A 13,661-nucleotide genomic window follows, 5' to 3' on the forward strand; every position below is an offset into this window, starting at 1 on the left:
TGGAATTGTCTGTAATCATTAAAAACATTAGGCAGATCTGCATGGACTAAAAAAAGAAGGATGTCCAAAATAAATCCCTAAAGGTCTTAAAATATGTCAAGTTAGGGGCGCGTGGGTGGCTCAGTCAGTTAAGCATCTAACTTCGGCTCAGGTCATGATCTCACGGTTTGTGGGTTCGAGCCCTGTGTCGGACTCTGTGCTGACACCTTAGGGCCTAGAGCCTGCTTTGGATTCTGTGTCTCCCTCTCTCTCTGCCCCTTCCCCTGCTTGCACTCTGTCTCTCTCCCTCTCTCTCCCAAAAATAAATAAACATTAAACATTAAAAAAAAAAAAAAAAAAGAATGTCAAGTTTGATCACATCTTTGGAACAAAACTGTATGCATCTGCAAGTGTACTGAAAAAGGTCTAGAAAAATACACACTATTAACAACGGTTATCTCTGGAAAAAGGAGTAAGCTGGTTTTTGTTTGTTCTGTGGAACAAGTGGTTGGCAGAAGAGGTATAAAAAGAAGGGCTGTTGGGGCACCTGTGTGGCTCAGTCGGTTGGGCCTGACTCCAGCTCAGGTCATGATCTCATGATTCATGAGTTCGAGCCCCACATCGGCTTGCTGCTGTCAGCACAGAGCTTGCTTTGGATCCTCTGTCCCCATCTCTCTGCCCCTCCCCTGCTTGCGTGCTCTCTCTCAAAAATAAACAAACATTTAAAAATAAAAAAAGGAAGGGCTTTTACTTTCCATTTTATTTCTGTATTTGAATTTTATTATTCATGTATTAATTTTGAAAATTTAAAAAGTTGTGTATAGAAAAATATCTATAGCATTTTGACAAAAAAAAACACAAAAAATAAACTATAGCTTCATGTTTGTAAAAGTTGAATTTGCATGTAAATGTACACATGCACACATGTTCAAAAGAAAATCTGAAAGATGAGAGACAAGAAGATACAAACAGGTTTTTGGGGGAGGTGGTACTGGGATACTTTTCATTTTACTCCCTTTCACACATATATTTTCCTAGATTTTCTAATATGTATTATTTGAGTAATAAAACAATTTTAAGGTGAACAGATATTTTTAAAGAGTATTTTAAACCTATTACTTCCTTCTGTAAACATTAAACACTTTGCATATGCATTAACCCACAGATGACAGACTCATGAAGAAAATGAAAACAACTTGTTTATTATTCACTAAGCAAAATATTCTACCTGCCCTTAAATCTTTTATGTTTCTTAGATTGAAAGGCCTTAAAAAACCTCAAGTTTCACAGTTTTTCTTTCACACAGTTTAACACATTACCCTCCAAAACCTCTCCAAAATCCCTAACTTATTCCTATGACAATCAATTCAGCAAAAGCCATTTTGACAAATCACCAAGGTGGTTAAGCAAAAAATAAAAGTGAAAAACATTTAAAAAGCAAGCACAATGGAAAATATGAAGGTTTAATGAGAAAAAGAATTGCTTAATCCTGATAGTTAAGCCCCTAAAACAAGATGAGTTAATAATAATACCTACCATTTATTAAAATGTTTTCAGTGTACCAAGCAATTTGCAGGTTACTATTCATATATTATCTTACAAAGTATTTTTACAAAAACAGTTCTGTAAATAGGTCATGTAAACCCCATTTAAAAGAGAAAAATAAGTTTCAGAAGTTAATAAAACATACCTAACTTCTGAAAGCCACATGAGAGTTAAACCCTCCTTACTTTAAAGCTACCTTACATCTCCTTACTTACTTTGCAATCTTTTCCTTGAGAAGTTTCCAGTCCCATAGGTCTGTGGGAATAACATTCCACATATCATACTGAAGGATCTAGGGATAAACAATGCAAATTTATGACAAACCACCCTACAACAATTTAAAACCATGACAAAAACCGAATGACTGCCATGCCCTACATCCCAACAAATGTCTTCTAATGGAACTGTGTGAGGAATTCAAAGTCCAGAGATTCCCCTGGCCAAATTTCCATGCAGTCTAACTGATTAAAAGAATGTTAAAAAAACTGGTTAAGGCTTACCTCTTCCCTTTATCATATCTAGAATCCATATCATATCTACAAACCAGGAAATCCTAACATTAACACAAGTATATTGCTGAGATGCATTCTCTTTGTAAAGTGTTACTCTATTTTCATCTTTCTTAATTGCTTTGATCTGCCCCTTGATCTATTTGCTTAGCTACTAGACATCTATTTTCAAATCACTGCATATCAGACTTCCCCAAAATCAGCAGGAACATCAAGACTAAAAATAACATAACATTTTATTTTACACTGAAGAAAATCATTCTACCAATAATAAAGGCAGTGTGGACAGCAGAATTGTTCCCAGGTTCTCACCCCCTGGTGCACAGCCCATGTACAATGTCCTCCTCCCAAATGTGGGCAAGACCTGGGAATATGATGGATGTCACTTACATGATTATGGCAAAGGTGAAAAGTCTCTGCAGATGTAATTAAGGTCACCAATCAGTTAATTTTGAGATAAACAAAAGAGAAATTATCCTGGGTAGACCCGACTTATCAGATAAAAGCCCTCAAAAGAGCAATTAGACTCGGGTATTCTTGAAATGAGACACTCTCTCTCACTAGCTTTGAAGAAGCAAGATGTCATGAGTTCTACAGCAACAAAAAAAATGAATTCTGCCAACAACCAGGTGAGCTTAGAAGAGGACTCTGAGCTTCAGATGAGACTCCAGCCTCTACCAACACCTTGACTATAGCCTTGTGAGACCCAAACTAAGGCAAGCTTGGAACCCTGACTCAAGGAAACGATGATAACATATGTTGTTTTAATGTACTATAATTTAGCGAAAGAAAACTAATACAGTTGGCATTCTTCTTAGGTCACTTTTACCAATGACTAGTTCTAAATAAAACATTAAAATAAAAGGGAGGGGCGCCTGGGTGGCTCAGTCGGTTGAGTGTCCAACTTCGGCTAAGGTCATGATCTCATGGCTCATGACTTTGAGCCCCACATCAGCTCTGTGCTGACAGCTCAGAGCTTGGAGTCTGCCTCGGATTCTGTGTCTCCCTCTCTCTGTTCCTCCCCTGCTCATGCTCTGTCTCTCTTTTAAAATAAATGAATGTCAAAAAAAATTTTTTTAAATAAACAAAGGGGTGAGGCGTCTGGTTGGCTTAGTTGATAGAGCGTGGGACTACTGATCTCAGGTTTGTAAGTTCGAGCCCCCGTTGGGTATAGAGATTTCTTAAAATAAAAATCTTAAAAAAATAAAAAAAATAAATAAATAAAAGAACTTTGCCTACGATAAAGGGAGTCTGGCTGGCTCAGTTGGTGGAGCATGTGATTCTTGATCTCGGGGTTATAAATTTGAGCCCCATGTTGAGTGCAGAAATTACTTAAAAATTAAATCTTAAAACAAAAAAAGTATCTTTTTAACTCTAGAGAACAAAAGTACCATATTAGCTTCCTATGGCTGGTATAACAAATTACTATAAATTCGGTGGCTTAAAATAACAAAAATTTATTCTCTTCTAGCTCGGGAATCCAGAAGCCCAAAATGAACATGTTGGGAGGGCCACACTCCCTCCAGAGGCTCTAGAGCAGATTCTGTTCTTTGCCTCTTGCAGCTTCTAGTGACTATCAGCATTCTTGGGCTGTGGATGCGTTACTCTGGTCTCTGCCTCCATCGTCATGTTGCCTCCTCCTCCCCTCTGTCTCCTACAAGGATACTGTCACTAGATTTAGGACCCACCTGGAAAATCCAGGATAATCTTATTTCAAAATCCTTAATTATATCTGCAAAGACTTTTTTAAACCAAAAAGATAACATTCACAGGTTCCAGCAATAAGATGTAAACATATCTTTTTGAGGGCAACCATTCAGCCTACTACAGAAACTTATAAGCAAAAAGAAATTTCATCCATATACTTACTCCTTTGCTGACTGGAGAGCCCTCATAGGTTTCATATGGGCCATGCTCCTTGGCCAGGTCACAGCTGGCTTCCAAGGCTCCATAATAAATAGTTTCAAAGATTTGCTTGTTTAGTAACTGGGCTTCTGGACTCTCAAAAGGATACCTCATCAGAATAAAAGCATCTGCCAGACCTTGTACCCCGATTCCAATGGGGCGATGGCGTTTATTTGATAAGCATGCCTTTGTGCCAACAGATTTAGAGAAGAAAGAGACATTACTGAATAGAAAAGGCAACATTCTGCACCAAATGATACCCTCTCTCTTTTTATCTCCATTTTCTCACACCATTCCACTGACAGACATTTAAATGATGACTGGCAGACCGTGATACACTCCCTCCAACTTGGATTTCGATAATTACCAATAAGCAAAAAATCTATTCATACCTCTGGGACAGGGTAGTAATTAATATCAATAATTTTATTCAAGTTTCGGACAATGACTTTGGTAACTTCAGCCAACTTCTTAAAGTCATATGTGTGTTCTGACATGACATACATATTCAGGGCTAGGGAAGCCAAGTTACAGACTGCAACCTGGAATGCAAAGAAAAGGGGTCAAGAGTCACACAATTTTTATTTCTTCCCCATGTCAATGACAGCAACATGTAAGCCTCTAATGCTCTATGATATTAAATTATAAAATTTTTATCTTTATCTTCTCCCTCTTCATCGTTCATTTCTAAATCCCAATACCTATTCACATGTGAGTTATAACACGCACCAGTGAAATAAGTAAGAAGGAGAGAGAATCTGTGTTCCATACTCCATGGCTCTATGACCAGACATACATCCCATTGTGCTATAATTTTTTATGTATATTCGTCTCAGTCAGGAGATGTATGCTGTCTAATACACCAGCCACTAGCCACATGTAGCTATTTCAATAAAATAAAAAATTCAGTTTCTCAGTTGCAATGATCATATATCATGAGCTCAACAGCCACCAGATACAGAACACTTCCATCACTATAGAACGTTTTTCCAAATTACACATTCCTACCTTACTCTAATTGAGATTCTGATAAGCCTTTAACAACAGGAGATCCAAGTTTGTGAATTCTGAAAAAGCTCTTCAGGTGATTTTCCACTACACTACACTAGGTGATAAGCTTCTCCAGGAAAGAATCATATCTTATTTACCCTTATATTTTTAGTTCTGGTACCACATCTCGCATATAATAAATGCTAAATAATGTTAGATGAATATTTTCTTTTCCGCTTTGATTAGGACTATCCTAACCCAAACTCTCAACTCCTCTCACCTAGACTCCCTCATGCCCTTCATATCTACTCAATTCTACACAAGTTGCCTAAGTACCCATTTATAAAGTATAACTCAAATCACATAATCCGGTAATTGAGTCTGATAAATGCTAGGGAGCAAAATAAGGGAGGAAAAGACAAAAGAGTTCTAGGAATAAGGACAGAAGGATGCCATTTTTAAATACGGTTGTCAAGGAAGACATCACTGAGAATAGGACATATGAACAAACTGAAAAGGTTAGATAGCAAGCCATGTAGCTATCTGGGGGGTGGGGGGGAAGAGCATTTTAATATTCAAAGTAAAGTAAACAGCAAAAGTCCTGAGGAAGGAGTGTGCTTGATATGTTTGGGAACAGCAAGGAAATTAGTAGGGCTGGAGCACAATAAGCAAGGAGGGAAAGTAACAGTAGATGAGATGGGCATCCCCAGTTGTGCATGACCTCATGGGGCATTGTAAGGATTATGAATGAAAATGAATGAAGTATTGATACATACTACAACACAGATAAGCCTTGAAAACATGCTAAGTGACATAGGCCTGACACAATAGACCACCATATTATATGATTCTGTTTATATGGAACACCCACAAGAGGCAAATCCAGAGGTAGGAAACAGATTAGTAGAAGTTGCCAGGGGCTAGGGAAGGAGGCTTCCTCCTCCTTTCCATAGTTTATATCCAACATCCAAGCAGCCTGTCATTCAACCACTACAACAATCTCCTTAGGCTAACCTCCAACCTCTTCTCACACCAAAACACTCTATCACCAGAAACAAGAACCATCCTTCTCATCCTAGCATTTTGATGCTATTTTCCTTCCAGGAACCTACAAGGGCTTCCTACCTCTGCGACATGCCAGCTTTCACCTACTATCTCCCCTCCCTCAGCTATAGCCATCTCTCCATATACCAAACCATAATGTATTTGTTCCATCAGAACAAACTTATTTGATACACACTGCATAAAACCTATTCCTGTCTCTGATCTGACAGGCTATTCTTCCCAAATGGAAAGCCTGTCTATAAACTTCTTTTTTAAGAAACCAAATCTATGTCCCATTTCTATCCTTACCTCTTCTGTGAATTGCCTTAAAGATCTGAGATTCGAATTTTGTCTCACCATTAACTAAAAAGACTCTCCACCTGCTTATTACATACTTTAAACTGAATGAACATCCTGACACATTTTTGTGTTTGTCCTAAACCAACATGACTGAACACTGAGTAAAGATTATTACAACAATGTGTGTGTAATAAAAAGGTGATTAAATCTTTTCTACATGGCTTAGACTGTAAGATATTTGAGGGCACAGATCACACCTGTTCCCTTACAATCTCTACTTTAGTGCCCTTCTATTTACAACAAACTACAAAAACTCCCTTCCCCCACCTCAAGTGAAATCAAGTGAGGGATGCACAAACAATAACTGCCTAAGATTCTTCTCTCAGTACTCTGGGCAGAAGTTTTTCTACCTACCTCATCTTTGCTGGTATACTCTACTATTTCTGTGCACAGGTTGCTGCATTTGATCGTTCCCAGGTTCTGCTGGTTGCTCTTCCGATTACAGGAATCTTTGTAGAGCATGTACGGGGTACCTGTCTCTGTCTGAGACTCAATGATGGCATACCAAAGCTGCTGAGCTTTTACAACTTTGCGGACACGACCCTGTTTCTCATAACTGAAAGACAAAGCTAATATTATTTTAATATTCCTTAAGAAAATCTTTATTGCAGACAACTTGAAGACACTAAAATATAAAATTACAAAAACTCTTAAATTGTTTACTATGTTTTGCTAAAAGGGTGGGAGTGGGGGGAAGGAATATGATCTTTATTTTACTATAGCTAAAGCCACAGAGGAAAATCAGACAGCTCTGGACCTATTTGAATATACCCCAATTCCACTAAATCAACAAAACCCTTCATAAGGAAAAGGAATAACACCTCAAGTGGTCAAATCTCCTACTATTGTACTATTATTTAATAAACTCTTGACATGTGTCCTAACTGTTCTTGATTCCTGGGTGCAATATAAAGCATAACTTTTTTTTCTTTTTTTGTCATGTACTGACAAAAATAATATTCTCTGTCTTAATTTTTATAAGGATCAGTTAAAAACCTCTTTATAACTCCCAAAGTTTTAAGAAAGAAGATAGAAACTCAATTTTGGTGAAGATTCAGATAGCAAATCTGACCAAAATATATTATTAATCACATTCTCTACTGGATGCTTCTGAAGATTCCTAGAAACTGGCTAATGATTGATGATATTTTGACACTTGGATTCCCCAAATAAAAGAAACATACGGTTAAAAATGATTACTTTCATATTTTTCCCATACCTTTCATATAGCTTCTCAAATTCCTCTCCCCAAACCTCATCCAGACCAGGACATTCATTTGGACACATCAAAGACCAGTCCTACAAAAGGAAGAACCCATACGAAACTTCAAATAACCAACCACACATAGTCCATTAGGAACACTGCAAGGGACAGGGTGACTTGTATAGACTCTCTTGGAAATCTGCTACAGAAATGATCATTTTGGACTCGGGCTCAAACATCTAATTCTACCTGTTTATACATGATCTTTTAAGCATTTAGGTCCGATAGCACCTACTTTAGAAAATAAAAATCCAAGGGGTGCCTGGGTGGCTCAGTCGGTTAAAGCCGACATCGGCTCAGGTCATGATCTCACAGCTCGTGAATTTGAGTCCTACATCAGGCTCTGTACCGACAGCTCAGAGCCTGGTCCCTGCTTCAGATTCCGTGGCTCCCTTTCTCTCTGCCCCTCCTCTACCCTTCCCCTACTCACACCCTCTCTCTCCTTCAAAAATAAATAAACATTAAAAAAAAATTTTTTTAAAGAAAACAAAAATCCAAGAAGGTAGGAATGGCATCTCTTAACTTGCTTAAAATTCTTCCATAGCATAACATGCAGGTGGGCTCTTCCTAAGCATGATTTAAGATGACAAAAAAGAAAACTGATATGAATAAAGTTGTTCTTACCAACAGGTACCTATTTCTCACCTGATTAGTCTCCACTCGTTTCATGAAGAGATCCGGAATCCAAAGGGCAAAGAAAAGGTCTCTGGCACGCTGTTCTTCCTTTCCTGTGTTCTTCTTTAAATCAAGAAACTCAAAAATGTCTAAATGCCAAGGCTCCAGATAAATAGCAAATGCCCCAGGTCGCTAAAGGCAAATACATCATCATTCTTTTCAAAATCAGAATGAAACAAAGAAACTTCATATTTTCCAAGGCATTTTTATAATATCTCCTTTGATCTTCATTACAAGTAAGGAATTAAATGACATAATACAAATAAAAGTACTATAAATATAAGTACTAGTATTTTTCTTATAATTCTAGGAGTGAAAAAGAGCAATTGATAAGAAAGAACAAGAAAGATGAAATAACTTGTCCAGAGTGACACAGTGAACTACAGACGGAGCTTCCTTCAGTTGTCATCCAGCTACTTTCCATTATATGACACGTATGCAAACCCCAAAGAAAATCGCTTTAATTCTGACAATTATAAATTGTGCTCTTACCAAAGATCAAAAAAGTGATGTCTTCTATCAAGATCTCCACAGATTGTTTTTAAAGTCCATCAAAGGAAATTCATCAACTACCAGGTAATTAGTGTGTCTACATATATGTAAGAGGCAGCCTCAAGTGGCAAACTATCCTGCTGATAACACTGGGCAAACAATCCAATTCTCTCAATTCTACTTCTCCCTCTGTGAAACAGGCAGAGTTTTGTTTTTGTTAAACAACAAAAACAACAAAAAAACCCCTACAAGACTATTACAACTCCTATGCAAGATTAGGTATCAATATAAGTTACAATTTTAGAAATTCTTTGCCAATAAACTGTCATATAAAAAAAGTTGACTGGGGGCACCTGGCTGGCTCACTCAGTAGAGCATGCTACTCTTGATCTCAGGGTCATGAGTTCAAGCCTCACACTGAGTGTGGAGCCCACTTAAAAAATAAAATAAAAATAATACAAAGCTGACTAGATCATGTGCTGCCTGGAGCCAAAGGTAAAGTATGTATGGGTGGGAGTGATGGGGTGATTAATCAAAGGTGCTTGAGGAAACATTTTGGAGTAATGGAAATGTTCTATATCTTGATTGGTATAGTGATTACATAAGTATACACGTTTGTCAAACGCATCAAACTGTACACTTAAAGTATGTGCATTTTTGAAGTAAATTACACCTCATTAAACTGATTTTGAAAGTAAAAAAAAAAGCAAAGTAATTACAAATATACACGCTAAATCACCTTATTTTAAGCATTCATGGTTAAAGATTTTTAGTCCTAATTTCCAAGACTCCAAGTAAGAGAGCATACCTTGTTTCCACCTTGATCCACATATCGAGCTGTGTTGTTATATACTCTCAGCATTGGCACAAGGCCATTGGAATTGCCATTAGTCTGAAAGAGAGACCAAGAATAAAGGCATCTGGAGGAGAAAAGTGGGACTAAGTAAGCATGGAAAAGAACAAATTGGCTCAACAGTGAATATGTTACAAGAGCTCTCCCAGTCTATATAAAGTTTTATCTGCTTTCCATCTCTCCCTTTATAAACAGAATACCCAATATAAAATAAACAAAATATTGTTTTCCCCTAATTGTTGTTTTAATGTTCTTGTTGCATCTCTAATTTACAATTACAAGTCAAAAGAATCTGAAACCTGGGTAGCTGAACTTAACCTCCATACCTTATAATGGTCATTATATAAAGATATACTTTGAGTAGAATAAAAACACAACTACGGTGTCTTTTTCCCCAAAGGCAACTTATAGTAAGAATTATACACAGTGGATAAATGAAGACAATAAAGATATATGGAGATTCTCAACAATAAATGGATTCTAGAATGAAGATAAGAAAACACAAAGACTCCTAAAAGATACCTCATCAAATTTTTAAAATAATCCTTCTAACTCTAAGGTAAGCCTTTAAACAGACTAGAAAGATAAGTGAGCAATGGCTCACCCTATTATTGTGTGTTAAGTGCTCCAAAACACTATGTAATAGAATAGTTTCCTTCTGGACTCCCTAACTTTCTTCTGTAGGGTCAGATATTTTCTTCACATTACAGGTGAGGAAACAAACCCAGAGATGTAAAATAACTTATGCTAGGCTGCATTACTACTAAGTAGAGGAGAAAGGATTTAAATCCAGGTCTTTCTTATCCAATATCTTCATCTTGACTCCCAATGAATAATGAACTAGCAAAGGACTAAATTTACATCATAAAGAGCCAACTTGTAAAACATGAATCCTGGCTCTACTACATATGAAGTGACTGATCTCTGGAAGTAATTTAATTTTCTAAGCCTCAGATTCCTCACTTGTAAAATGAAGATGATATTGCCTTTAATCACAAAGTTATTGTAAAGAGTAAAGTTCCTACCATGTGTCTCTAATGGTACCCATATCGTATGGCTTGTAGCAAGGATTAAATGAGTAACTCAGTTAAACTTTTATAACAAATTTAGCATATAATAAGCAATCAATAAATGATAGCTGCTATTATTATCGCACCAAATCCAAATTCCAAAATCTGAGCCAAAAAATTCCGACAGATCATCTAATCTAAACCAGAAGCTAGAAATAGTGAAATGACTCCCTCCAAGTCACACAGCCAGTTAGCACTTAACAGAGACCCAGGTCTCCCAAGCTCCAGCGTATGCCCTCTCAACGATAAGCCTGGCTGCTTATCTTTTTATCCTACAATCTTTTAGTCATAAAACAGAAGCTTACCCCAGCAATGTAGCTGCCAGTAGCTCGAATACAACTCACAGCGACACCAATTCCACCAGCAGACTTGGAAATCAATGCACACTGCTTTAGAGTGTCATAAATGCCTTCAATACTATCATCTTTCATACTCAGAAGGAAGCAGCTACAAGGGAAAAAAAAGTCACAATTCAGCAAGGAAATGAAACAAAGCAGAGAAACAACACTGAATATACACCCCAAAACAGTAAGTTGGGCAAATAAGATTTGAAGTTTACAAAATTCCTAGTTATTTTAGAAAAAAAATTAAAAAAACTTTTACTGGATATGACACAAGACATATCAACATATCTTATTATTTTAAAAATATCTTGCTGCCTATCCCAGATGTTAAGCCTAGAAGGAAGTCTTACAATAAAGTCAAAAATATTAACTCACATGTTTATCAGACTGCAGATGTGCCTTAACACATTTTCTCCTGCAAATTCCTACGCATAGATCAATAATAGGTCTTTCCAACCTATTAGTAAGCCAAGAAAAATTTGTGAAATAAAAAAACATCTATCCAATGGTCAATTCTTTGACAGGTCCTCCAAAAGTTAGCTGCTTTACAGTCTTTTGGAAGACAACCCCTCCAACTTGTGCTTTGGATCTCATCCTGCTCCCTACCTCAGGAACTTTACTTACTCTACTAAGGATCCCTTCACTATCTTGAATATACATCCACTCAAATGAATTCTATCCATTGACTTTTTCCATTAAATATGACAACATTCAAAAAGATACAGAGAATAATATGACATATACTTTGTACTTATCACTACATCAAGAAAACCGACACTACATATATAGTCTAATCGCAATCCCATACCATTTCCATGCATTTCTACCTTCTAAAAACATTTATATACATTCTACATTTTTAAATTTCATTTATCCTTCTGCAACTTGCTTTAACTCAATATTGTTCATTCCTACTGGTACATGTCACTAGTTAGTTTACTTTCTTTGCTATAAGTTGTTCCACTGTATGGCTATGCCAATATATTTGTCCATTTGCCTGTAGATGGGCATTTGGATTTTCCAATTTGTTTTCTATTCTACACAATGTTGCTGTGGAAATTCTTGAACATATCTCCTGGGGCTTAGGTGTAAGGATTTTTGTAGAAAATAAACCCACAACAGGAAATGCTAGGTCAAAAGATACGCATTATGTTCCACTATACTAAATATTGTCCAAAGTGGATGGGTAAGTATACTCACTTAGCAATGTATGAGAGTTCCCTATGTTCTACATTCTTACCAACACTTGGTATTACCAGCCTTTTAATTTTTATCAGTCTGATAGGCATGAAATATCTCATTATGTTAACTTTCGTTTTCCTAATTACAAGCAAAGTTTATTTATCACCTCACATGTTTACTGGCCAGTCAAGTTTCTTCTGTGAATTATTTTATCCTTTGCCCATGTTTCTATTTAGTTTTAAGTCTTTTTCTTTTTTTTAATTTCTTTTTAATGTTTGTTTATTTTTGCAGAGATAGGAGAGACAGAGTGTGAGCAGGGGAGGGGCAGTGAGAAGGAGACACAGAATCCGAAGCAGGCTCAAGGCTCTGAGCTATCAGCACAGAGCCTGAAATAGGGCTCGAACCCACAAACCATGAGATCATAACCTGAGCCAAAGTCGAACGCTTAATTGACTAAGCTGCCCAGGTGCTTCCCCAACTTTTTAAAAATTTTTTTAATGTTTGGAGTACCTGGGTGACTCAGTCAGTTAAGCGTCCAACTTCAGCTCAGGTCATGATCTCACGGTTCGTGGGTTCGAGCCCTGCGTCAGGCTCTGTGCTGACAGCTCAGAGCCTGGAGCCTGCTTCAGTTTCTGTGTTTCCCTCTCTCTGCCCCTCCCCCACTCTCAATCCGTCTATTTCTCTCTCAAAAATAAACGTTAAATATTTTTTGATTTTTAAATTTTTTAAATGCTTATTTATTTTTGAGGGAGAGAGAGAGAGAGCAAGTGAACACATGAGCATGGGAAGGGCAGGGAGCAGGGGAGACGGAGAATCCCAAGCAGACTCCACACTGTCAGCACAGAGCCTGATGCAGGCCTCAAACTAACCAAACATGATCATGACCTGAGCTGAAATCAAGAGTCAGACACCTAACTGACAGAGCCACCCAGGAGCCCGTCTTTTTCTTGTAATCCCTTGATAGTTAACATACACTGCCAATATCTTCTGTCAGGCTGAAACTTGTTTTTCCATTTTGTTTTTGGTTCACATTAGTTTTTAATTTTAATGTAGTCAATTTTTCCTTTATGATGTTTTATCTAGTATACCTACTTTAAGAAATCTTTCATCATTCTGAGATCACATATAATCTCCCATTAAGATGCATGATGAAGTATTAAGAGTCATGATGTCTACAACTTACTTTCAAAAAAATCAAAAAATTTTTAAAAATTTTAAAGATAAAAAATACATACATATACATATGATAAAATGGTAATAGTTTTTTTATCTAGGCAGAGGTGAGTGTATAGACATTTACTGTCCTTCCTTCAAACTTTTCTGAATATTTGAAACTCATAGTAAAAAGTAGGAAGAAAAATATTTATCTATTTTCTCTAATGTTCTAAAAGATTTTACTTTCACATTTAGATTTTTTTTTTAACATATTTCTGTATATGGAATGAAAAC

At 36.8% G+C, this 13,661-nt stretch overlaps 1 protein-coding gene across 1 annotated transcript in view; it reads right to left on the reverse strand.

Annotated features, from left to right (window-relative positions):
* RRM1 (ribonucleotide reductase catalytic subunit M1) overlaps nucleotides 1-13,661 on the reverse strand; it is a 37,149-nt gene that overhangs the window by 5,832 nt on the left and 17,656 nt on the right. The window contains exons 8-15 of the mRNA XM_040489150.1: nucleotides 10,992-11,133; nucleotides 9,572-9,655; nucleotides 8,242-8,403; nucleotides 7,552-7,631; nucleotides 6,687-6,888; nucleotides 4,331-4,480; nucleotides 3,903-4,124; nucleotides 1,740-1,816 (exon numbers count right to left, since the gene is read on the reverse strand). Of these exons, the coding sequence (XP_040345084.1) occupies nucleotides 1,740-1,816; nucleotides 3,903-4,124; nucleotides 4,331-4,480; nucleotides 6,687-6,888; nucleotides 7,552-7,631; nucleotides 8,242-8,403; nucleotides 9,572-9,655; nucleotides 10,992-11,133 (1,119 nt within the window). The remainder of the gene's footprint in view (nucleotides 1-1,739; nucleotides 1,817-3,902; nucleotides 4,125-4,330; nucleotides 4,481-6,686; nucleotides 6,889-7,551; nucleotides 7,632-8,241; nucleotides 8,404-9,571; nucleotides 9,656-10,991; nucleotides 11,134-13,661) is intronic.

Source organism: Herpailurus yagouaroundi, unplaced genomic scaffold (genome assembly GCF_014898765.1).
Source record: "Herpailurus yagouaroundi ecotype Mexico unplaced genomic scaffold, PumYag 180, whole genome shotgun sequence".
Classification (NCBI taxonomy): Eukaryota; Metazoa; Chordata; class Mammalia; order Carnivora; family Felidae; genus Herpailurus; species Herpailurus yagouaroundi.